The sequence below is a fragment of the Hippopotamus amphibius genome, chromosome X (assembly GCF_030028045.1).
Source record: "Hippopotamus amphibius kiboko isolate mHipAmp2 chromosome X, mHipAmp2.hap2, whole genome shotgun sequence".
NCBI lineage: Eukaryota > Metazoa > Chordata > Mammalia > Artiodactyla > Hippopotamidae > Hippopotamus > Hippopotamus amphibius.
In genome coordinates this window covers 115,930,914-115,957,690 of record NC_080203.1, presented here as the reverse complement: position 1 = coordinate 115,957,690, position 26,777 = coordinate 115,930,914, and the positions used below count along the sequence as shown (strand labels likewise).

The 26,777-nt window shown below is 38.1% G+C and overlaps 1 protein-coding gene across 2 annotated transcripts; it reads left to right on the top strand.

The window, feature by feature from the left end:
- The first annotated feature begins 29 nt into the window (after positions 1–29).
- CXHXorf58 (chromosome X CXorf58 homolog) lies at positions 30–20,836 on the top strand. Of its 2 annotated transcripts, XM_057719147.1 has the most exons (9): positions 30–137; positions 2,638–2,773; positions 3,779–3,875; positions 5,385–5,479; positions 5,910–6,021; positions 12,664–12,795; positions 17,364–17,593; positions 19,910–20,072; positions 20,622–20,836. In XM_057719147.1, the coding sequence occupies exons 2-9, from the start codon at positions 2,658–2,660 to the stop codon at positions 20,796–20,798; spliced, it is 1,122 nt and encodes a 373-aa protein (XP_057575130.1). In that variant the 5' UTR covers positions 30–137; positions 2,638–2,657; the 3' UTR covers positions 20,799–20,836. The 2 variants fall into 2 exon arrangements, with proteins under 2 accessions (XP_057575130.1, XP_057575131.1); XM_057719148.1 differs by lacking the exons at positions 17,364–17,593; positions 19,910–20,072.
- The last annotated feature ends 5,941 nt before the right edge of the window (positions 20,837–26,777 follow it).

Here is a 26,777-nt window from a genome sequence, read left to right as displayed (position 1 = left end):
GGGCGCCGGGTGGCGTGGGCTGAGAATCCTGCGTGCGAGGGCCGCCGGACGGGGGCGCTCGACAGGCCTCGGTAGGCTTGGAAAGCCTCTCAGTCGCAAGCCGCCGACCTCAGGGGCCTGGATTTACCTCACAAAAGGTTTTTAGTTTTGTGGGGTTTTTTTCTTTTTTTTTCACTCTGGGCTGGACATTTCTAAGATTTTAAATGTAAACTAATTTGCCACGTCCTTTAATCTCAAAAGACCTGACATTTTTTTTTTCCTTTTTAAAATACTTAAGCTTCTGTCCCTCACTGAGAATCAAACGTTTGTCCCTTAGTCCTAGTAGAAATAAGTAATAATGACAATAATTATGTTATTAACAAGAATAACCACCACCAACAGCGTCTACTATATGCCTGGCTCTGACTTAAACTCCTTACACGTAGCCGTCTTTTCTTTCTAACAACCCAAGTAGGTGGGCACGATTATTACTTCCCATCTAATAGATGAAGAAACTGAGGCGTAGACAAGTGATATGTGCAGGGCCACACAGAAGGAAAGTGGGAAGGCAGGATCCAAATCTAAGTAGTCAGCCTTTAAAGCCTGTGATCTCACCTAAACAATTGTTATAGTGGCTCATAATGGGGTTGTGTTTCATGTTTCATTCTGAATTTCATATTCTAACCCTATAGCAAGCGTAAGCCCATCCAGGCAGGCATCCAGAAGATTTGGGGGATTTGTGTGGTTCTGTGTCACTGCCCTCCAGCCAAAGACCACTAGGAGCACATCTGTAGTTGAACAAGCTGGGTTTATTTCTTGTTGCTGCTAGGAAAACACACACCTTGGGAAACAGTGGGGCGTCTCAGTAAGAGAGTGTTAGAAAGATTTACTCTAGGATTAGGGCCTTGGTTGAGTGATTTGGGGCAGGTTCAAGGAAGCAGGGCTTTGCTCTCGGTTCGGTGGTGTTAGGAAGCTAGGGTTAACACCAAAGCCCAGCTGCAAGTGCCAGGTCAGCTTCTGGATGTTAAGGACCGCTTTTCTCTTTCTCAAGGGAAGAGTGTATTCCAGGCCATCCCCACTCCCATCCCTAAGGAGAAATATTAAGGAGACCCTGAAGGCTCTGCATCAGTAATGGAATGTCATATGTATATAAAAGTGTGACTTATAAGTGATAAATTAGGGTAGAAATTCTTAGTTTAGGGGGTACATGAACTTGGGAAAAATTGCAACTTTATTTTCACTAACCTCTAACTGAACTTTATCATTTCTTTCAATTATAGTGTAGGTAACAAACCACAGTAGTATCAGCAGCACCTGTGACTTTGTCTTCAATTGAAAGCACAGTATTTTCATATCACATTACACTCACAGCAGATTTCTTGAAATATCATTTCTACTCATTACCACTTCAAAAGTACAGTAATTATTAGAGCTCTCATATTATTTAATGCATAAAGAAGACATTTCTATAATTTGGGTTTTGAAAATATTTCAACAATGATTTCAATATCATTGGAGTCTTTTGTAATCCCATATATATTATGTTATGCATTTTAAAAAACATAGTTCTTAGAAGGAATTTGTCTGTAGGGGCCCATGGCACCAAAAGAAAAGATAAAGAGGCCCTGGTTTAGTACAAGACACTAAGCAGTGACTAAGAATTTGGCAGCTGCTTCCAAACTGGAGTAATGTGTCAAAGGATAGGAAATCAGAGGTGGAATCAAATCACTTACCCCACATCCTCTCATTTTACCAGGGAGGGAACTGAGCTACTGAGAGGTTAAGGGATTTGCCCGAAGTCTCACAGCTATTCCATGATAAAACTAGGATAAAAAGTTTTTAGAAAGTGTGTAAAAACCCTCCACTCTTATACACACTGGGGATTCCATAGTTAGCAAGATGCCTCCTGCCTTCAACAAGCTTGTTGGGGTGACAGCCAAGAAACCAAATTATGATGCAATATGAGAAATACTGTAAAGGAAAAACATATACAGTATTATGGGACCTTGGAGACAGTAGTAAGTAGTTCCGTAAAAAAAAAAAAAAAAAAAAAAAAGACAGTGGAAAACTTCAGAGAAGAGGCATCAATTAGCTGGGGTCTTGAAGGATGAATTGATGTTTGCTGGTGGTAGGGAAGTCATTCCAGATAGAGGAAATGGCATGATCAGCAGCACAGAGTTGTAAAACATTGATTTTGGCAAGAAGTTCTTGTTCTCACAGAGTATAGAGATGCTAGTGGAAAGCTGATATTTTGAGATTTGAGAAAGAGAATGGAACTAGATTGTGAAAAGACTTGAATGCAATTCTAAGGAGTCTGGACTTTAGCTTGGAGGAAAGTAGGTGTCCCTGAAAGATTTTAAGTTGAAGAATGATGAGATTCGATTATTGCTTTAAAAAATTAACTCCAGCTACAGTGTGGAGGATGAAGAGACTGGAGACAGGGAGACCAGTTAGAAGGCTATGGATAGATCCACTTGTCTTTCCCATATACCTCGTAATATTTGTAGTACACAAAGAATGTAAGCAACATTAAGAGATCTGTGAAACCTTCCTTTTTCAGGGGTTCTGGAATTAGCGCAACAATCATATGGCTTGTCTCATCCAGACAGTATGATAACATAGATTATGACCTCAAATGTTTAATTTATGTACTTTCAGAATACTTCATTGTGAGGAAAATGAGTCATTCCCTGAAGACATCAGTGAATGGTGTCCCAAAATCAGATAATCCATGCTTGGGAAAAGGTCACAAAGTACACTTGTCAAATACTGTAAAGACAAAGGGAAAACAACAGTAAGTAGCCATCTTTCACCTTGTATCATCTTCCACAACTGGACAGTTTCCGTATGGTATTTACCCAGCTAACATCAAACACTTCTTGTTTTGTAAATTAGAGGGTTTTCGTGTGTTTTTAAATTACTTTTGAATTGAATAATAATTATGATTATATTTCATAATTGACAAAGCATGTTAACACACATCTCTTTGATCCTGACACAACACTGTAATGCAGTCTTGTTATTACATTTTATCAGTGAGGAAGTAGCAACTGGAAGAAGGTAAGTGATTTGCAGAAGGTTAAACAGCTAATAAATAGCATCAGCTAGTATTCAAGGGTTTATTTCCATACTTCAGGCCTTTTCTACTCTACATCTTACAGTCTGCACTTTGCCAGCCAACTGTGGCATTATCCAGGAGTATCTGCCTCTCTTTGCATGTAGCCCTGTGAGGGGTAATGATATGGTTGGGGGGAGCAGTTATTGGAAAGTGAGATCCCTAAAATCTGCCAGTGCTGGGACATGATCATAGGTAGAATAATGCTCTGGTCTGACTGGGATGTGCCTGGTTCAAACATAGATCAGAGAAGGGAGTTTCTTTTCCTAGGGCATGGTCGTCTACTCCCAGAAGAAAATTGGGCCTTCTGTAACTTCAGCTATTCTACATTCTATTTTCTTAGTGCTTGAACTAGTTGGAGAGCGTTTTTAAGAACTAACTATAATGGAATCATTTTAGGTCATGGATGTTTTTAGAAAGCACATTTTTTTATGATAAAGTTTTAGCCAGGATTTTTTTTTTAATCTCAAGGGAAATATTCTCAAGTATTTCATATCCTCATTCTGACTAGATTCTGCAGATGACCAGTTCTAATTACCACATCCAAATGTTCCTCATTAGGTCAGCCTTAGGGTGGGGGATGGGGAGGTGCAAGAGGAGGAAGCATAAATTCAGAGTTCCCCAAGATTTTAGGAAAATGAAAACTACTTCACAAATCTTAAGCTCTTTTTTTTTTCCTCTCAGAAATAAAGATATTTCAGCTCACAGGATACAGAGAGCTTGGTTATCTTATCTTGACAAAACAATGTTTCAGCTCCTTAAGCATACAATTTGTGCAGCGGTATGTATTTTGCTTTTTGTTTGCTTTGACAGATATAATTAGGTAAAAAGTGTGTTAAAGATAGACTATATAACCTTTTAAAATCTCTTCTATTTGAATCTAATAATATTGCATGGGGTTGTGGGATTTCTTCTTTGGTTAACCCTAAATGAATATTTCTGGATTTTTTTTTTTTAAAGATTGATTGATTTGCTGTGTTGGGTCTTCGTTACTGCACATGGGCTTTCTCTAGTTGTGGCAAGCAGGGGCTATTCTTTGTTACAGTACGCGGGCTTATTATGGTGGCTTCTCTTGTTGCGGAGCACAGGCTTTAAGCATGCAGGCTTCAGTAGTTGTGGCGCGTGGACTTAGTAGTTGTGGCTTGCAGGCTCTAGAGCATAGGCTCGGTAGTTCTGGTGCACGGGCTTAGTTGCTCTGTGGCATGTGGGATCTTCCCGGACCAGGGCTCGAACCCATGTCCCCTGCATTGGCAGGCAGGTTCTTAACTTCTGTGCCACCAGGGAAGTCCCCAGACCCATTTCTGATGTCAGTAAAAGCAGAATACCTCAGAGAAAACCCACCCAGGTAAACCCGTGACTTTTCAGGCCCATTGTCTATTGTCTTCATATATAAAACTTGTATTTAATTATCATAATGCTGGTTTGTCATAATTTTAGACTTTTAGTAACAGAAAGAAGGAAATTAATTATTTTTTTAATCTGTTATCCTAACACTTCAAGTTACTGCCTTATATTAATGATGCTTTGTCATTTTAAAAGCCCTTTGATGTACATTTTTATGTGATTGTCATAGGAATAAAGGTTGGGCAGGGTCATATGGGGGGGAAAGTGGGGGCTTTAGAATCAAACAGATCTAAGTTTCAATCCTGGCTTCTTTGTTTACTACCTTTATGCCTTTGGATGAGTTACAGACACTCCCAGAGCCTCAGCCTGCTCATTTGTAAAATGGGAATGATGATATTCAAATAATATTGCTGAGTTGTAAGGATTAAATGAGGTTATGTGTATAAGGCACCTAACGTAGTATGTGGTATATAAAAGGCACTTAAAATCTGGTAACATTTCTATTATCATCCTCATTTTACAATGATTCACTCAACATCAAATACTTCTTAAGCACCTGCTGTGTTCCAGGCACTGTACTAGGTGCTAGGAATACAACGGTAAAGAAGAAATACACTGCCCCTACCTCCATGAAGCTTACAGTCTAGTAAGAAACACAAACATATTTATAGTTAGTTACAACACATTGTGAAAAGTGCTGTCTTAGGGAAAGAACAGTGCCTGGGATCTCAAGGAAGGACACATACCCAAACTTGGAGGCCAAAAGGATAAAGCAACTAACTCAAGGCTACACAGATGGTAAGTGGGGGAGCCAAGACTAGAACTCAGATCTTTAGAACACCGAGTCTGATGTACTTTCACTTTGCCATGTCCCCTCTGTTATTTTCAGTAAATTGTGCCTGGGCAGGGTACTGCATTCTGTTTATAACACTATCATCTATTTCAGGAACATCACGTGACACATGAAATTTTGAAGAAAGTAAGCCCTTTAGAGGCTGAGCTTGTTAAAGATCCTTGCATGAAGTGTAAAGTTAGATTCAGGTAATGTTTTTATGCTGATTTATTTCAAGAAGTACTTAGTTAATATGAAGAAATCTTAGAAGTTTATTTTCTTAAGTCATAACTTCTCAAGTTATAATTACAAAGTAAATGTGTTGTTCTTGTTTACATTTATTATGTGAAGAAATTGAGGCATGACTCTCAAGCCAAAAGTTGCCTTGAGAGTAGCTCTCATCTCCCATGATGTGTTCAGTTTGTTCAGTTCAGTTTATATGAGAATAGTTGTGAGCACACATGCAAAAGTGTGACTCTTTCATCCTCTGTGATCCGTTTCATTACCAGTTCTTTTTATGCTCTGGTATAGCCTTTACCCTGCATGTGAGAAACTATGGGAATGGTCTTAAGTACAAGGGGGAGAAGCAACTGAGCCCCAAACCTGATGCCAGGTGACTAATTTTGGTCTTTATTTCAGATTTAGTGGTGAAACATTTCCACCTTTCATCGTGTTTAAAATTTTTCTTCACACTGAAGGCCACGGTTACAAGTATTTCAGCGGAAAAAATTTATTAAAGCCGTCAAGTGAGGTGATGTTTCATGATGTAGAGTATGTGTTAATTTAGCTTCTTAACATCTATGTGGTATCTGAATTGCATTCAAAGTATACAGACTGCATTATTTTGCCATTAAACAGCCCAGCAGGCAGGTAGTATTTTTTTTAAACATCATGTTTCAAAGTGTCTCCGTTTATTAGCTAAAAAAATATTTGGAATGTATTACTTATATAAGGCCATAGAAAATATCCATCGGTTTCCTTTGTATGAAAATGTTGGTTTGTTAATAATGAATTACAGTGGCCTATTGGTCAGGGCTTTTTAATTATGCAGAACATTTGATGCAATTTTGTTTTAATGGTATTTTATCATTGTTTTCTTGATTCCGATAGCATGTTTAGAAAAAGTGTGCTAGAGTATTGAAAAGCAACTTTTAAAATATTTATCCTTTTTTACATGAGTTCTTGTACTGTTAACTTTCAGGAACATTCATCATAATTGTGTCTACAGCATAGGACTCACCTGAGGATCTTATTAAAATGCAGGTTCTGATTCAGTAGATCTGGGGTGGGTCCTGAGATTCTGTGTTCTTACCCAGCTCCCAGGTGCTCCCACTGCTGCTGATCCATGTACCGCCTTTTCAATAGCGAAGATCGACAGCATAGATTTTGTTCCTATTTAACCTTTTATAAACCGTATATCAAAGATTATTCTTTTGTAGCCTTCTGGAAATATTTTACATGAAAAGTATGGCCCACCTGAAATCATCAGTAATGGAACGTATTGAGGATAGACGACCACACAACCTGGCAGTTTCTGACCAGATCCAGCATGTGCAGCATGTATGCTCTGAAGAATATTAGCAAAGAAAAAGAGACTGCTTTTCTATGTCTTCTCAAGCAATATCAGAGAAAATTTAGCTTGGTTTCATAAATGTATCAAAAGGACTAGTGATTTCATGTGGGCTATGGTGTTTCAGAAACACTAATATTTGTTCATTTGTATAGAATAACTTCAAGTGCGAAAGTAGATATGAGGGTGAGTCAAAAATTATTCACATGCTGGCTGTAGAATTTAGTTTAATTAACTTTTAGAAAAGACAAATCATTTTTCAACATAATCTCCTTGCTTTTCAATACACTTGGTCCATCTGTCAACAAGCTTTAGTGTTCCCTCATTAAAAAAATGTTTTAGGCTGAGCTGAGAGCCACAAATGCACCGCTGTCTTCACTTCTTCATCAGAAGTGAATCTTGGTCCTCATAAGGCTGCTTTCAGGGGACCAAACAGGTGAAAGTCCGATGGAGCAAGATCAGACTCTAGGGAGGATGCTTTAACACCTCAAAACGAAGTTTTTTCAGAGTGTCGACAGTGTGGGCGGAAGTGTGTGGACGGAAGTGTGTGGACGTGCATTGTTATGCAAGGTCACAACACCCTTGAATAGCAGTCCTCTGCGTTTAATCTGAAGTTTAGGTTTCAGCACAAACTTTTCAAAACCTAAGTCTGTCATGGATTATTTCATAGGCAGAACCATGGCTGATTTGCAAATAATTTGCAACATAATCCACCGTCACTTGTCTATTCGACAGAATCATTTCACATATACACTCAATTTTGTCATCAGTCATGGACGTAGATGGGTGTCCAGCTCCTTCTTGATGGCTAACATTTGTGCGACCTTCCTTGAACTTCTCTATCCATTCATACACACTTCTTCGCGACAAAACACTTTCTCCATACTGCACACAGTCCTCGATAAATAATGGCACCAGGTGCACCCTCAGGCCACACAAACACACACACACAAATCACTGCACACTGCTCTTCTTTTGTGCAAATCACAAGTGGGGCATCCATTTTTGCTCACATCACAGTTACAAATGAACTGCTGTGACATGTTCACACCTGCACAGCAGTGACTGTGGACACAGTAGCCTTGAACGGAAAGTGCTGATAAGACAGTGTGCCCAACAGAAGTTTTAATATAACAGGAGTGGAGATAATTTTTGACTTACCCTCATACTTATTCTCCATTCCAGAGATAAATTCATGCCACATTTATCTACAGAATAGGCTTATAGTTGTCCCTATAAAATGTCGTCAGTTGTTGCTTTTCTGAGGTTACATAATGGGACTTTTTTAGGAACTGAAGTTTTCCCAAGACAGCTCCTGGCACACCCTGCTATGCCCAGGCTGGAGCAAATGAGAACTGTAGAGGCCATGACTGGGAAACACTGTGTATATACCACAATGCATTAAAATGCTGTATAATAACTTAAATTTTATTTTAATTATAAAGTAACTATTGAAAAAAAGGAAATAGCACAGAGATTTAAAAAAAAAAAGGAAAATATGCCTTTATGCCTTTCTTCTTTGTGCTGAAACTTTCATTCACCTGGGGTGATCACTGTTAATAGTTTGTTGCGTATCCTTCATTTTTTTTCTCATAAAAATACACACATAAATATATTTTTAAATTTTTCATTCTTATTTTTAAAATGTGATTATACTATTCAGCATGAGTTTTTCACTAAACATTATAAGGGGTTTTAAATGATCAGAACATACTCAACTTGCAGAGAACAGTTTGGGGTTCCTTTTCCCCTTTAGTTCAGCTTTAAAACAAACTCTGGCAATATGTGGATTCATAGTTAATATAAAACTTGTAGAAATGGAAATTTTCTCAGTCTAAGTTCACTCAATGTTTTTGCTCTTTGAATGTAGGCACTGTGTCTTTAGCAAATTGATACAACTTTACTAAGTTTATTTATTTCTCAATGTGAAAGAAATAAGTCAGTTTTAGTCCATTCAGATGTTTAATCTAAGTTCACTTATGAAGGAGGGGAGTTTCACCAATTCTTTTTTGTTGTTCCATCTTTTCCCTCGTTCTTATATCCAGTTCTAGTTTCATTTCCTTATCATTTTGCAACAGCATTTCTCATGTATTTACACACACACACACACACACACACACACATGCACACGAGCAAAAACAACTGAAAGGATGTAGAATAGCCTAAACAACTTTGGAGAAGAAGAACGAAATTAGACGATTTACACTACCTGATTTCAAGACTTAAAGTGCTACAGTAATCCTGATGGTGTAGTGATGGCAAAAAGACAGAACGTGTAGATCAACGAAACAGAACAGGCAATTCAGAAATAGACCCACACATATATCATCAACTGATTTTCATCAGAGTTGTGAAGGCAGTTTAAATGGTGCTAAAACAGTTGAATAGCCATGTCTATAAAAAAGAGATCTCTTTTCAGTTACCTACTTCGATGATCTATTTTCAGGGCAATGCTTTTTTCTTTTTTTTTTTTTTTTTTTGGTGGGGGGTACACCAAGTTCAGTCATCTGTTTTTATACACATATCCCCATATTCCCTCCCTCCCTCGAGTCCCCCCCCACCCTCCCTCGAGTCCCCCCCATCCTCCCCGTCCCACTCCTCTAAGGCATCTTCCATCCTCGAGTTGAACTCCCTTTGTTATACAACAACTTCCCACTGGCTATCTATTTTACAGTTGTATATATATGTAGTATATATATGTCTGTGCTACTCTCTCACTTCGTCTCAACTTCCCCTTCACCCCCCGAACCCCCAAACCTCGAGTTCTCTAGTCCATTCTCTGCATCTGCGTCCTTGTTCTTGTCTTGTCACTGAGTTCATCAGTACCATTTTTAGATTCCGTATATGTGAGTTAGCATACAGTATTTGTCTTTCTCTTTCTGACTTACTTCACTCTGTATGACAGACTCTAGGTCTATCCACCTCATGACATATAGCTCCATCTCATCCCTTTTTATAGCTGAGTAATACTCCATTGTATATATATAGGGCAATTCTTTTTTAAAGAAGGTTGTCACTGTAGTAGTCCACCAACTATATTTAGAATATTCTAAAGCCTTGCTACTCAAAGTGTGGTCTGCAAAGATAAATATAAAAATATAAAAACAAAACAAAAAATATTTAAAAAATAAAATAAAATAAAATAAAGTGTGGTCTGCTGACCTGCAGCAATGGCATCCCCTGGAGCTTATTAGAAATGCACGCTCTCAGGCCCCACCTCACACCCACTAAATCAGCCTCTGCATTTTAATAAGACCCCCAGGTGATCGTAGGCACAATATAGTCTGACAAGCACTGTCCTAAAGGTGTCCTGCCTCATGACGTGGACACCTCTGGGTAATTGCCAATTTTTAAACATTAACATCCAGCAATTGTTATTTTAAATTGAAGATCCCTGTTCTTTTTGAGGACTGGGCATTAATGTAAAAAGGAAAAACATTGTTAGTGATAGCTGCCCTTACTGAGCACGAACAAGTATGATGTTAAACATTTTATGTGCATTGTCATTTAATTTTCATAAACTCTAGAGTATAGATTCCATTATTGTCTTCATTTTAAAAAGACTAAGTAACTTGCCTAAGGTCTCACAACTACAAACTGACATCAAGACCCAGTGAGCCTGACTCCAGAGCCCATGCTCTTAACCACTTCTGAGTCAGGAACCCCGCTAGACACGCCTCTTATATGGCCCCCTGATAACTCTGGTGAGGTATGTATGTGTCATTCGCATTTTGCCTGTGTGGAAGCTGGAACTTGGAGAGGCTTGTCAGGGCCAGAACTGAGATTTGAACACTTCTCCATATTTCCATTTGACAAGCCCAGCTGTGGATCTCGGCCAGCAAGTAGCCACAGGGCTATTGGGGCTCCTAGGCCACAGTGATGCTAGCTATCAGGGGAGGTGTTAAATTTAGAGATGCCCCCCTCTGACCCTTTGAGTCACCCACCAAGAATGGAACCTGCCTCTTGAATCCTAGTCTGATTGGCTGCTCTCCTGGAATCATTGCCTAGTTTACAGCCTTCCCTTTCTCCTGGGGCTGGGCTCTTTATTCCCATCCCTTCCTATCCAGAAGGACTTTCCTGAATCTGGGCATACACGGCCAATGTCTGAGAAAGAATATCTTGGCCATTGGAGGGCGAACTTTTTTCAAACCCGTGTTACAAGTGGGCAACAAGCCTGCCCCGTGCTGCCAGGCATGGGGATTTTTTGGCTGAGAGACAGGGATGGGCTTGACACACCTGAGCCACACAGCTGAGGCATTTTATGAATAAGGAAACTGGGGCTTGGAGAGATTGGTGGTGGTGGCTGAGTGGAGTAGAGTAGGGAGGAACTGACAAGAAATACCCTTTCTAAGTAACTTGAGCTAGTAAAATATAGTTATATCTAAAGAAATTCTCAAGGCAGAAATTATATGGTTTTCAGACCTGTTCAGTGTACAACTGTTTGCTTTTACCTTTAGTGTCACTGTGGGGATGGTTAGTTAGAACCCACAGGAAATTAATTGCAAGAAAGCATAATGGGGATATGTGGCAATACTGCCTTTTCTTTAGATGCATAGTGTTTAAAGAAACTAATGAAACAGAAAGCAAAAATGATCTGCCTAAAGGAAGGTTCCATCACATTTTTAGCAAACTGTTTCCGTCCCTTTGATTTAGTGCATTAGGAATTAAACTACAACCATTTGAATATTTTCTTTCACTTTCCCTATGTGTCTATGTTCTAAGCTTTGGAATTTAAATAAAGAAATAAATAGGAAATATTCTGGATAACAGAAGTGAGAATTACAATAAGAAATACATTAAGGCTTGCTATTACTTTGTGTGTTAAGTGAGTTTCAATCCTGTCTTGAACACTATTCTATGGCCTTATATCAGCATTAAAGCACAGAGTTCCCATACTTTCACAGTATCACATTCTGAGATACTAAGGAAAAAGTAAACTGATCTGGAATCAAACGATGCTTGAGTTTTCATCCATGCCAGTCTCCCTTCATATAAGCATAACCTTTGTGGCCAGAAGCACAGATATGTAATATAAATATGTATTAGAAGAGTCAGCACATACTTTTGGGGTTGGGAAGGAGGGTGAGGAGCACTTAAGTCTCTATTCACAGTCTATGTATAGCTCTTAGCACAAGGAGAGGTATATGTGGAAGGGTATGGTGTAAATACAGCCAGACTGGATTCAAGCCTCCACGCTTTCTGTGATTCTTCTGTCTCTGCCCTCTCAGATGCTTTCCTTGAGTACAAAATGTTGACATTTGGGAGAAAAAAAAAAAAAACCTTTGTTTGCTACTCTTGCTACTGAAAAAAGCCTGAAGGAGAGGGAGGTCTTAGCACTCTGAAACATACATGTTTCCATTTGGGGGCGACATATCAACTACCACATGAAAGAGAGCTGGCCCCAGTACCTTTCATTGCGGTTCCTAGGGCAACCTGTTTAATAACCAGATAAACTTTCTCTGCCTTGACAGCATGAATGATGTTAGAGGTTTGTTCTGTTTTTTAAAGGAAAATAATATTTTTTAAGGGGGAAAAAACAGATGAAAAAACAAAAAACAAAACTATGGTCCTCTGAGGGTTGTCAACTCAGCTACTCCTCTAGCTACATTTTAAAACTATGTAGATATGGTTATGGAAACAAATTTTAAGTGGTTTAAAAATCTGTATAATCTTCTTTTGTAAATACGGTCTTTTTATTGAATAGCAAGCTACTAGAGAAAGGAACAATATTTGATGTATTTGTCTCAAAAATATGTAAACTGTGTGCTGATAGTTATTGCTATTATACTACTATTATGAAAGTATTTTCTTTTCTCTTTATAGGCTGTGGTTGATGCTTGCAAAATAATGGGGAAAAAGAAATTTTATCATCAAATTATGGAAGATGAATGTCTTTTCCAGAAGTTCAGAATAACTGATGAAATAGATATCGTCACTCTGCAAGATTACATGCAAGTAAGGAATTCAGATTTGGATATTGAAAACAAACAACAGCAAAATAAGCCATGTGACCCTATCCTCCAGGAAGAAAGAATCATACATTAGTTTATTGTGGTAAAATACACACAATATAAAACGTACCGTTTTAAAGTGTATAGTTCAATGGCGTTAAGTACATTCATAGTGTTGTGCAAACATCACTACCACCTAGTTTAAGAACCTTTTTGTCACCCCAGAGGAAACCTCACATCCATTAAGCGGTCACTCCCCATTCCTCCATCACTCTAGCCCCTATCAACCACTAATCTGCTTTCCATCTCTCTGAATTTGCCTACTCTGGATGTTTCATATTAATGGAATCATATGATATATTGCTTATTGTGTCTGTGGAGTGTTAGGTAAGAAATGTGGTGTTTCTTTCAGGGGTGATAGAAACGTTTCTGGAATTAGTAGTGATATATATCATGAATTTACTAAAAAAAAAAACCCACTGAATTTTATACTTTAAAATGTTAAATTTTATATTATGTGAATTTTATCTCAATAAAAAATCAAAAAATCAAAAGTAAATATGTGGTACTAAAAAGAGTACATGACAGAGATTTGACCTAGTAAGGAAGGGTTCTATTATTGTTTCGATGCTTTCTGCTACAAGTAACAGAATATCCGCAACCATAAGAGGCTTAAACAATAAAGGACATTTATTGTCCCATGTTAGGAAGTCCCTGGATGGGTGCATCCTGGGATAGCTAGTGCCACAGCTCAAGGACATCAGTGTTCTTGATCAGCTTCTCTACAGTCCTCTCAGCTTCCTTCACATAGAAACAAGATGACTATCACATTCTCAACTACATTCAAAGGCAGGAAGAAGAGGAGTCAGCATCTTTTTCTCTTTATCTCAAGAAAAATCTTTCCCAGAAGCCCCCAACAGACTTCCTCTCAGGTCCCATTGGTCAGAACTAGATCACATGCTCCCCCTAAACCAATCGTTGTAAAGGGAAACGGGATCATTTCCCCATGATTAACTTAGAACAATCATGGTTCAGGTGCCAGGGCCTTCCTTCCCAGAGCATATGTCTGTTCCATATGTGAAAAAAAATCAGGGCTCCATAAGTAAGCGAGAAGTGGGAAATGGTTGATAGGCAGGCAATCAACAATGTGTCACAGCCTCAGTCTATGGCTGAGCAGGTGGTGCACCCCAGGGAAAGGCTCTGTGGCAGGACAAACTACAGGGCCCGAGAGCAGGTTTGTGGGCCTGGAGAAGGGAGAGCACAGAAGGTGTGGTATGCAGTCAGGCTAGAGGGCTGGTAAGAGATCATCATGCAGAGCTTTTGACCATAGTAAGCTATTTATTTTTTTCCTTGATTTTGTGTGCAATGAGAAGCTGGTGCAGTGTTTCAGGAAATGAGGTGATCTAATCTAATACATGAAGAGATCCGTCTGGCTACAATCTATTATAGATAAGGGATTAAAGGACACCAAGAGCCTTCTAGTTTGGAGGTTCCAGCAATATTTTAGGAGAAATGGTGGTATCTTGGTTTAGGGCTGTGAGGCTGCAGATGCAAGAGATAATTAGAGAATAAAAGCAGTGGGCCTTGAGGACAGAGAGGTAAGCTAAAGGAAGTGTCCAACATGGCTTCTAGGTTTCTGGTTTGCATAACTATTCAGACAGCAGTGCTAAATGAGGAAATTTAAACTAGATACCTGAGTAGTAATAATAGCAAATGCTGATGTAATACCAATTCCTTTTATTCTCATAACAACCCTAAGAAGTAGGTACTATTATTACCCTTGTTTTATAGGTTCTAAAGAAACAAGGGATCCCAAAATTCTAGCTAATAATAATAATAATAATAATAAAAATGGCCTTAACTGTTCATTCAGTTGCTTCCATGTGAAATATGAAATTAATGCAGTGCTTTAGCGACTCCCAATTGTGTTTTCTTTCTTTTAGAGCTTTAACCTAGAGGATTAGGGGACTGAACCTGGAAATAAGTAGAGCTTGGGGATGTCAACTCTCTTTGCTAAGGACATGGGTGGCATACTTGCAGATTGTAACTATGCCAAGAATTGGTGCCACAGAAAGAAGTTCCCAGATAGGCGTATTGAAAGAGATATGATGACTGCTGACATTTATTGAGCCCTTTAGGGGCACAGCATTGTTTTTAGCTCTTTAAATGCCTATTATCTCCTTTACTCTTCAAGTTTGTAAATTATGTGACCCTTTAACAGATTGGAAAAATGGAGCTTAATGAGATTTTTAAAACTTACCCAAGGTCATGTGGCTAATAAGTACAGAGCAAATCATTGACAATACCGAGATGTTTACCCATTTTACCATTCTACTCTCGAGAAATAAAATACACAGGCAGTCCTCACTTTGCACGTTAGTGCAGGGCCATGAAAATGACCATGTAAGCGGAAACCTTGCAGGGCAAACTTAATCATTAGTGGGAAAAATCGTGATTGTTCCGTGCCTTTAAAAAATCTTATCAAAACATTAAAAACTCTCTTACTCTCTGTTATAAATATATAGGAAAATGAAAAAAAGCAAAACATTTATTTAGTACCCTATAATTTAAAACACTAGAAACATTCACAATTTGGGACTTCCCTGGTGGTCCAGTGGGTAAGACTCCGGGCTCTTAATGCAGGGGGCCCAGATTCAAACCCTGGTCAGGGAAATAGATCCCACATGCATGCTGCAACTGAGAGTCCAAATGCTGCAACTAAGTGTTCGAATGCCACAGCTAAGAAGCCCACATGCCGCAACGAAGATCCTGCGTGCTTCAACTAAAACCTGGCAGAGTCCAAATAAATAAATAAAAATAAATATAAAAAAATTCAGAATTTAAAATGTTGTACTTCTTTGTAAACAGCTTATCAACTGTGAATATACTAAAAACTATTGAATTATACACTTTAGATGGGTGAATTATATGAGGTGTGAATCTCAATAAATCTGTAAAAAAATCATTTTATCAAGAGCAGTTTAGACAGTGCTTCCCTTCTTGTTCTCATATAATTTACAATAGGGCGTGAGCATCTTCTCTACGCCTTGGCAAACTGTCATACTTCTTTCTAAGTTTCGATCACCTGCCAACATTTTATCCTTTGTACTTTTTTTGGCTGCACCACACAGCTTGCCGGATCTTAGTTCCCTGACCAAGGATGGAACCCAGGCCTCTGGCAGTAAGAGCACCAAGTCCTAACCACTGGACCGCCAAGGATTTCCCTATCCTTTGTACTTTAAATGTTGTGAAATATTTCAGAGCTCCTTTAACATGAAGTTCCTTTTTTGCCAACATTACTTCTTCTGAGAAAACTTTACCCTTTTCATCACTGCCATTTTCCCCATGTATGTTGATAAGTTCACCTTCACCAAGTTCCTCTAGCAGCCTAGCTGCAGTGTCTTGAATGATGGCAGTGTCAACATCCCCATGGTCACCTATTTCTTCTAGAACTCTATTTACATTTGATTTGAATTTCACTTCCAGCTTTACCACTTTTTGTTTCTTTGTTGGACTTTTCCCTCTTTTGATTGTCTTTATTTGTAAAATGTCACACAGGTTTATTACTGGGAGACAAAGAGACAACATAATTACATACTTTACTGTCTGTGTGTGAATTAAAAAGCAGATCCACAGTGACCAGTCACTGACACACTTTGAAAGAACTGACATGATTTGTCATCTACCACCATGCACATCTGTTATTTTTGTAGTAATCTATGGACTGAAGAGCTAGCAGCAGAGTTAATACTTTATGCATTTAACTCAGTTATACTGTGGTAACTGAAATTTGAACTGTGTTGTTGAAGGACTGAACTTATTTGACTAAATGGTGGTGATTGAAATTCTTGCATGCCTAAATGATACAAAGGGAGGACTGCTTGTATACGTGCAGTGTGAGAGTGCAAGAGAGAGAGAGTATGTGTGTGTTATACCCTGGATGCCAGGATTGTAGCTCCTCCTGCCCTAGTCCCACCTCTTGAATGAACACTTATAAGGTTGAATTGATTTACATTATTTACATTTTTAATTCCTAATTTGATATTTTAAATTTAAAAAAAAGAAAAGTGGGATTTCTACAAATACTCCAAATGAAAATAGTGAAATTCGCCACTTAGCACCAGAGGTGAACTAATTATTTCTAAAAAAGATTTGTGCAAACGTCCTTTCGATGCAAGCATGTCATGAACAAGCATTGCCACGTATGTAGATCACATAGCTATTTTCAATTTTCAGGCCCATCCTGAGTTTCATTTATCTGAGTTATAATTGCATTAAAGATTTAGTGTTTATGCATTAAATAAATATTTAATGAGTGTAGTACTATGTGCATGATACTGTGTGACAAGGATCCTACCTTGTCACAGTAGGGGAGCTGAAACATACACAGATAGCTAGGACATCAAGTAGTCAGTAATAAGAGTCATAGAAGAGAGATACCAATACTGTTCAGAGATGGGATCAAGGAATGCTTTTTGGATGAAGTAACATTTGAGTAGATCCTTGGGAAATGTGTCTAAAAACATTCTAGAGCACCACAGCCAATCATGCTTAGTTGTTTTTTCCATATAGTATTCCAGTCTTCTGGATGAGATCCCTGCATCTTCTGGTGGCAGAAATAACTATTGGCGAAGACTGAACCTCGAAAACATTCCCAGGACAATGATAATGTATGACATAGTTGATTATGCAGAGTCTGGAATAATCTCAAACCGTCTAAAAAAAGAAATGAAGTATCTATTACAAAGACCAAAAACAGAAGAGATGCATCAGCACCAGCTACAGATTGTTTCTCAAGTTAGGTAAAAGTGATCCTTCACTGGGGTTGCAATACTAGGGGCATCTCTGGAGATTGTTCATGTTCTGCCAAATAGCTCATGAAAGATAATAACAGAGCATAAGGGGAAAAAGGGGTTGGGGCAGATTGCTCAAAACTTATGCAACTTTGTAAACAGAGCACTAACAAAAAGGACAATTGGTACCTGGGGAGATAACTTGGACCACCAGACAGGCCGCCACAGCAAATATAAAAAACGTACAATAGAGTGAAAATGCTGGCGACTCTTTAGTTAGAGCAGGTAGTGGGCACCAAGACAGGGCAGATGGAAGTAGAGCCCTGGGCCAATGTGGTGGCCTTTTAAGGGGACGTGAGAGGCAGTGTGACCTGCCAAGAACCATGAACTACTCAAGGCAGGGAGTACAGTGGAGGGCAGTAAGGGTGGATTGTGTGTGTTGGGGGTGCCTCTCTGGGGAGAGAGCCCTAGGTGCTGGTGCTCATTGTTTTTTTTTTTAAGCTCTTTATTGGACTATAATTGCTTTACACTGTTGGTGCCAGTTTTTGCTGTACACCAAAGTGAATCAGCTGTATTTATACATATAATCCCATATCCGCTCCCTCCCATGACTCCTTCCCCAGGAAGATAGCACATGCCGTGAAGCAACTAAGCCGGTGCTCATTCTTGTTTTCATAAATGCAACCAAAAGGGCTCCCTTTGCCCATGCTGCACAGAGGAGAACTTTTTCCTTTTCTACTGAAGGTTATAATTCTAGTCTTGCTATTCTGGCTCCCTTTGCAAAGGATAAATTGCATATAAATTACAGTGACATTATTCCCTTCTTTACCAATAACATGTGAGCCAATTCACATTATAGAAAAACATGTTCTAGCAAAATAGACTGTATTATGATCTGAAACAACATGGACAGACTATGACTGCCCCAATTATATTCCTTTTCTCTTTCCATTACCAAGTCTCACCTAGCCCATCTTATTTACAAATTAAGCTTCTTTTCTTAAGAAAAAGAGATAATAAGACTGAAGAGGACCTGTTGGTAGTCTATTTTCACACAGTCATATTTGAAATGAAAAATACTCCTTTAATACATGAAAAGACACTGGTGACCCACTGTCAGGCAAACACGCTGGGTTTTTTTCAGGAGTAGAGATGAGTGGGTGCTGACCCAATAACATAATTTAGTCCATTTATTTTCTGATCAAGGCTATACATTTGCCAGACAGATGGCCTGGTGAAGGGTGCAGTCTGTCATCATGCAATAGATTTTCTCCAGCTCATCCATATAAGCATTGAATATGGAACTTAACCCTATTACCACCAAGGTCAAATAAATGATGTAATTCTCTCTGCCACCATATATAACTGTAGTCTCCCTGCTATTCAGACTTACGCTACTGATTATCCAAGAATGAGTCACTTAAAGAACAAAATAAGTAGCCAAATTCTAAATCAACTGAAGAGGGAAAAGTACTTTCTTAAAGGCTCCTTTGAATGCAGTCTTAGTTTGGGATCTCCCAGAAGTAAACCCTGAGATAAGGATTTGAGTATGAGTAGTTTATTTGGGAGGTGATCCCAGGAACCACTGATGAGAGGGGGTAGAGAAGTGAAACAGGGAAGTGAAGGCAGCCAAAACAGTGTATGTTAGCAAGCAAGTTGTCACTGTGGGTAACTGGAGCTTATTCCCTCCTGGGAATGTCCTAGCCAGTGTAGAACACACAACTCAAGTTATCCCACAGAGGGCAAGGGAGTTGGGATATTTATACACCAACACCCATCAGTCACTGGTTAAGGGTAGCTTAGGAGGGGAGGTATTAATTTGGGGGCACTTTCCCTGAACATGGGCTCTTGTTTTCATAAGAAAGCTCTCAGGCTAAGTGAGGCCAATGTGCCTTATGGCTAAGGGAACTATGAGCATGGCACCTACTATGTCTGGTCCCAACACTGATAAAAACAACTTGTTTCAGCCATTGTGAAATGTAATACTTTTTGGTGTTAGCATATAGTATATATTTTTAAAGATTCAAATGGCTACTACACTGTATTTTCCAGGAAGACTGATTTTAAATTGATACCACATTTTTATAATTTTCATTATCATCATCATAAACATCATCTATACACCTTCACAAGTGGCAAACAACTATGCTGTGTAACTCAAGCAGAAATTATAACTTTGGCCTAAAATCTTATGTGCAATATTGCTCCAAGCACTGAGGTTTATGATATATTTTCTAGAGGATGCTTTAATAAAATTTGGAAATTGCTTTACATTTAAATTTTATTTTGTGCAGTTTTCCTATCTATACTACAAATATTTTCTAGGTGCCCTTCATCTTTATCAAGTCTTCAACCTTTATATCGGCCCTACCAAGAGCAAAGTCAAATTAAACATCTGGGTCGTCGATCCAAGCAAGCGCAAATGAAAGTTGAAAAAATGAAAAAAGCTTATAAGATGGCTAAAGAAAAAAATGCTTCTGCAGGGACTGTAAGTTTAACTTGTACTGAATTCATTGTTTCGGACAATATTCAAACTAAGTAATTCTACTTCCTTAAGTAGAATTTTCCTAATCAACAAGTTCAAGGATGAAACACATACATTTGGTATATACCTTGGATAGTATAAAGCTACATTCCTCTTGGTAACACATTTTAAAAATTCTTAGACAATATGAGTAGCTATTCTGATAAATACCAGTCATTTTGGCTCCACATCAGCATGAGTTGGCAAAAAACCCTATTGTTTCTGTACGTTGACACTGTTGGTTCAGCACATCTCTAATAGTGTTTTTCTCAAAATGGAAGTCGTTTCTAGCTACACTTATTAAGAACTATAGTGTGGAAAGTGGGCTTCAATATATTACATTGCACGAGTATTTACAATGAACATGTATGCATGTTTTGCTTTGTAATTTAAAAAAAATCTGCTATACATTTTTTTGAGAAGAGGCTAAGTATGAACGGTCAAATATAAAAATGTAAAATAGTAAAAACCAAATATAAAACACTTTCCACTTTTATTTATAATTCTACCTAGGAACCAAAAATGGACACACCAGGTACAAAGCAAAAAGAGACGATTGTTTTCTCCACCCCATCTTTTGACATTGTGAAAGTTAATGAACTCATGCCAGATGACGAATTGGAAAAAGAGGAAAAGGAATTATTTGCCTGGTATCAAGACTTGCATATTAATAATTCTCTATCATGTTGATGCACAGCTAATTGACAGAAAACCAAGTTATTCAACAATCTGCTTGTGTGTCTATAAATGATGAGTATGTGCATTAAAGGAAAACAAAATATAAACAAGCCCCGCCCTTTTTGTATTACCATAGGTACAAGTACTTTTTTCTGAACTTTATTATTTTTTGGCTGCGTTGGGTCTTCATTGCTGTGCGCAGGCTTTCTCTAGTTGCGACGAGTGGGGCTACTCTTTGTTGCGGTGCGTGGGCATCTCATTGCGGTCGCTTCTCTTGCTGCAGAGCACGGGCTCTAGGCATGCGGGCTTCAGTAGTTGTGGCACTCAGGCTCAGTAGTTGTGGCTTGTGGGCTCTAGAGCACAGGCTCGGTAGTTATGGTGCATGGGCTTAGTTGCTCCACGGCATGTGGGATCTTCCCGGACCAGGGACCGAACCTGTGAACCTGCATTGGCAGGCAGATTCTTAACCACTGTGCCACCAGGGAAGTCCCAGTACATGTATTTTTTTAATGATAGAATTTTAATCTAAATAAATTATTTCAACTAGATGCCCTCAAACTAGCTATATACAGTTTTGTTCAAGAAATGGCGAGTATTTTGTCCCTGGAACTTTTATTCAATTGTGATTTCCCTTCATTTAAAAAAAATTATCTGAACAGGCCATGCTTAGCATAAATATTAGAATTCACAGAATAAAAGGCTGTTCTTGAGTCAGCCTCCAGTGTCTTTTTTTTTAGTAGCATGTTTTTGCAGAACAGCTTGTGATTGACCTATTCTGAATTATAATAAAAATAATAATGAATCTGTTGCTACAGTAGGCATGATGTAGCATACCTAATCATTACTGAGCATTGTAAGCACCTGGGGCAGAACGTTGCATCTGCTTCAATGTTGTACTTTGTATTTTTTTAAGTACAAAAGCTGTTTTGAGTAATATTTATCAATTTCCTTTTAACTTGATAAATTCTCATTCCTGGTGTAGTACAAATTATTGATATTTTTCGTGACCCAGGCTATTAGATTATATCAAACCTTACCTAAGGCTGTAATAATTAAACAAAGTGCATTATTTATTGAATTTAAAAAATACTATTTTTGATTTTGCTTAACATTTAGAATGTGGAGGTTGATTCCTGGTTTAACTCAGGCAAAGCAGCCTATAAATGGATCTCATCCTCTACTAAAACATTCTTTTAAATGATAAAGAATATTGGAGTAACTGTATGTAATTCCCACTAGAATATATTTAACATAAATGTGTGCTATTCAATATTAATATATCCTCATTCGATTTCCGAAAATAGGATGGATAATTCTGTTGTTTTCAGAGCTTGCACTGGACACTGGGTGAATAGAAAACACATTATTTGTCCTCATGAGTCACACATATTCTCATTCATTAAATTGGCAAGCAGTCCCTCATCTAATCAAATGCATATCAGATCTAGTCCACCCATAGTATGTGCAATAACAAAACTTAGGAAGATTTCAGATAACAAGATGAAGGAAAAGGTCAAAGGAAGGACAGACTCTTTACATTTAAGGGCACCCACTTCTCATATCTTATTAGCTATGACTCCGTCCCATTATATTGCCTAGCTACTGGGGAGGATGGGAAATGTACTCTTGTTTTGGGCAGTTATGTACCCCACTAAAATTCTATTGTTAGGAAAGAAAGGGATAATGGATATTAAGGCATAACTAACATCAGCTGCCAGACAGAGATGTGTCTTCTATTGATTCTTTTAACTCACATTAAACAATGTAACCACATCACAAAAATCCTTTTAAAGTAGAATTACATATAATCTCATCACTATAATATAACAACTGTTTTCATTTGCTCATATCTTTCTGATCTGTCTAAACGCACACATATTTTCACATACAGTAAGTTCCCTACATACAAACCTTCAAGTTGGGAACTTTCAAAGGTGTGAATGTGCATTCGCATGTCCAGTCACGTAAGTTAGTTCACGTGTCTGGTGTACATTGTCATGTGCATACATCCTCTACAAGTGGTTGCACATATCCAACCTATGGACCAGGGAGTTATAGCGACTGTCAAGAAATATTATTTACATCACACTTTTCATCAGGAAGTAAAGGCGAGTGATGAATCAGGAACAACCTTGCAACAATTTGGAAGGACTATAATATCTACAAGACCATAAAAAACATTGACTTCGCTTGGCATAAAGTTACAGCTGTCACCATGAATGGGGTTTGGAAGAATTTTGCCCACAGTTTGTTCATGATTTTTGTGGATTTGAGAAAGTGGATGAGGAATCCAAAGAGGTGTTCAGCAACTTAGTGACCCTCAGCAAGAAGCTAGAGCTAGATCTGCAAGCGGACGACTTCACTGAGCTCCTTGCTGTGCAACACGAGGAGCTTACGAATGAAGACCTGATGAAATTGGAGGCCTAGAGAAAGGACGAAGAGAGAAAAGAGGAAGAAGTAACTGAAAAATCGAAGAGATTCACGATACATGAAACAGCAAGGGAATTTTCTATATTTGAGGAGGCACTGTTAGTTTTTGAGGCACAGGACCCGAACATAGAATGGTACACGAAGGTTGCAACAGCCGTTCAGAATGCAACCCAGTGCTACCGTGTCATCTATGATGAGAAAAATAGAGCTACTACCCAGACATCACTGGATGTTTTTTCAAGAGGGTAGATAGAATTGAATCTGGCAAGGAACCAGAACCTGTGCCATCAACATCAGGCGTGAATGAAATAGCAGCTTGCCCTCCATCTCCTACTGCTGACAATCCTTCGGCTGTACCATCTCCCACCTCCTCTCCCTCCTCCAGTCAGTAATTCTTCTTGCCTGTTCACTTGATGCCAGCCCCTGTATGCCAGCTGTTGTACTGTACTATTGTACTTTTCAAGGTACTGTACAATTAAAATTGTTTATTTTTGGTTTGTTTATGTATTATTTGTGTGAAAAGTATCATAAACCTATTACAGTACAGTACTATATAGCTGATTATGTTACGTGGGTACCTAGGCTAACTCTGTTGGACTTACGAGCAAATTAGACTTACAAACATGCTCTTGAAACAGAACTTACTGTAGTTGTAATCATAAGTAACACATATAATATTAAGTGAAAATTTAGAATCTATCTTAAACATAGTCTATTTTAAAATAAATTAGGAGTTTGGAATTAACATATACACACTACTATATATAAAATAAACAACAAGGACCTACTGTATAGCACAGGGAACTATATTCAATATTTTGTAATAACCTGTAATGGATAACTGAATCACTTTGCTGTACACCTGCAACTAACACAAAATATAAACAATAAAAAAAATTAGGGAATTCCCTGGTGGTCCAGTGTCTAGCACTCTGTGCTTTCACTGCTGAGGGCCAGGGTTCAACCCCTGCTCAGGGAACTAAGATCCCACAAGCCACATGAAAAAAAAATTTTTTTAAGTAGAATTACATGTAATCTCATTACTATAACAACTGTTTTCATTTGTTCATATCATTCTAATTTGTCTAAATGCACACATTTTCACCATGTTGTAATCATAAGTAAGATATAGATTCTGAATTTTCACTTAATATTACATGTTAAACATAGTCTGTTTTTTAAAAAAATAATTTTTAATGGCCACATGTTACCCCATTGGATTGATGAGGCATAATTTACTTAACTATACCCATATCATTGGATATTTCAGTGATTCTAATTTTTCACTATTGTAGGTAATTAACACTAGAGTAAACATCTTCATACACGGTCTTCTTTATTTTTAACCCAATTGCACTGTAATCAGAGAACATGATTTGTATGATACTAATTCTGGGAAACTTGGTGAAACTGGCTTTATAGCCAAGTATATGGTCAGTTTTTATAAGTCTTTCTCATACCCTTAAGAAAAATGTACATTCTCTATAGTTATGTCAGGTCCAACATTCTATACATGTCCTTTACATCAAGCTTGTTAATTTTATTATTTATATTTTCTGTACTATGCTACTAATTTTTTAAATAATTTAATTAATTTATTTTTATTGGCTGCGTTTCATTGCTGCACGTGGGCTTTCTGTAGTTGTGGAGAGCAGGGGCTACTCTTCGTTGCAGTGCGTGGACTTCTCATTGCGGTGGCTTCTCTTGCTGCGGAGCACGGGCTCTAGGTGCACGGGCTTCAGTAGTTGTGGCATGTGGGCTAAGTACTTGTGGCTTGAGGGCTCTAGAGTGCAGGCTCAGTAGTTGTGGCACACAGGCTTAGTTGCTCCATAGCATGTGAGGTCTTCCTGGACCAGGGCTCAAACCTGTGTCCCCTACATTGGCAGGTGGATTCTTAACCACTGCACCACCAGTGGTGGTGCTTATGCTACTAATTTTTGGTCTGTATGACATCAGTTACTGAGAAAGATATATGTTATATCCTACAGTGGTGGTGGACTTTTTGGTTTCTCCTCATAAGTCTGTGAATTTTTGCTTTATGTTATTTTAAAATATCATTAGGTACATATATAATTTCAGAAATTGCATCTTTTCCTGGCGAATTGAATCTGTTATTGTTACGTATTATAGTTACTATCTTTATTCCTAATAATACAGTTTTCTTTGCAGACTTGTCCATTATGAACAGAGTACTCTAACATTCTTCTGGTTAGTGTCTGCCTGGGATATCCTTTTGCATCTTTTCTTATTTTCAATATTTGTATGTGTCAGAGACTAGCTAGACGTTCACTAATTCCATTTCCTCTTCCTGGGAACACAGGACTACATTTCCCAGCTCTTTTTACAGTTATGTTGGGACCACCAGAGGAATGGTCGACCCTTCTAGGCTTGACCCCTGAAATGTTATACATGGTATAACATTTCGATGTACTCTTTCTGCTGCTCACATGGCTCAAGGCAAAAAAAAAAAACAAACTCCAAAATGGTAGAACCAGGATTGAAAGATCTTAGATTCTTATGTCACCGATTGAAGGTGCAACAGTCAAAGCAGCATCCTGACCTGATGAACTGTGATGTGAGCAAGAAATAAACTTTGTTGTGTTAAGCACCAGGGATATTAGGAGTGGTTTGCTACAGCAGCTAACATTAATTATTCTGATATACCATGTCTTTGTGTTTTAGATTTTCTCTAGGATAACAGCAAATATATGGATTGTTTTGTTTTCTTTTGTTTTAATCCAGTCCGAGGGTGTCTTTCTTTTAAGTGGTGAGTTTAGACCATTTACACTTTGTGATTTTAATTAATTGTTGATATGTGGAATTATCTTTACCATTTTCTTTTGTATCTCTCCTGATTTTTCTGTCTTTTCTCCCAGTTCCTGTTTTCTTTCCGATTGTCCTTTTAATTCCCCTCTATTATTTTGGAAGTTATAACTCTGTTTCTATTCTTAGTGATTACTCCTAAAATTTAGCATGTGTACTTTAAATCTAAATCAATAGCTCCACCCCCTCTCCAAATTTATCCAAGGGTCTTAGAATGCTAATCGCCATCCTTTTGTCTTAAAAGTTATTGATATCCAATATTTTAGCACCACCTTGTTTTTAATCTCCAAATTAGACATTATTGTTGTTTTATAAATCTCAGACTTTTTTTTTCTGAAATAATTTTTCTTTATCCTGATGAATAAAAGCAAAAAAGTCTTAAAAGCACCAAATGAGCATCATTTGGTGATAACTCAGTTTTTTGGTTTTCTGAAAATGTCCTCATTTCACCCTTATTTTTAAATACATAATTTCAGTAGTTATCAAATTCTACATTGACAACGGTTTTCTCTCAGCAATCTAAAATTATTGTTCCCCTCTTGCTGCCAGTCTAGTTGTTGTGCCTTTTAGATGCTCTCTCTTTTCTCTCTCGAAACTTTTAAGATTTTCTCTTTGCATTTTGTGCTTTTCAGTTATACTGAGGAAGATTGTCCCACATTCTCTCTCTTCTATCTCCATTTTGCTTCACCTCACTGTCTTTTTAGAGTCTGGCTTTATGAAGAGGTCTCATTTCCAACC

Excerpts from the sequence above, each read along its gene's own strand:
- CXHXorf58 (XM_057719147.1), top strand. The coding sequence starts at position 2,658 with ATGAGTCATTCCCTGAAGACATCAGTGAATGGTGTCCCAAAATCAGAT. Across the intron at positions 2,774-3,778 it reads AAGACAAAGGGAAAACAACA|AAATAAAGATATTTCAGCTC; the intron begins GTAAGTAGCCAT and ends TTTTCCTCTCAG. Across the intron at positions 3,876-5,384 it reads AGCATACAATTTGTGCAGCG|GAACATCACGTGACACATGA; the intron begins GTATGTATTTTG and ends CATCTATTTCAG.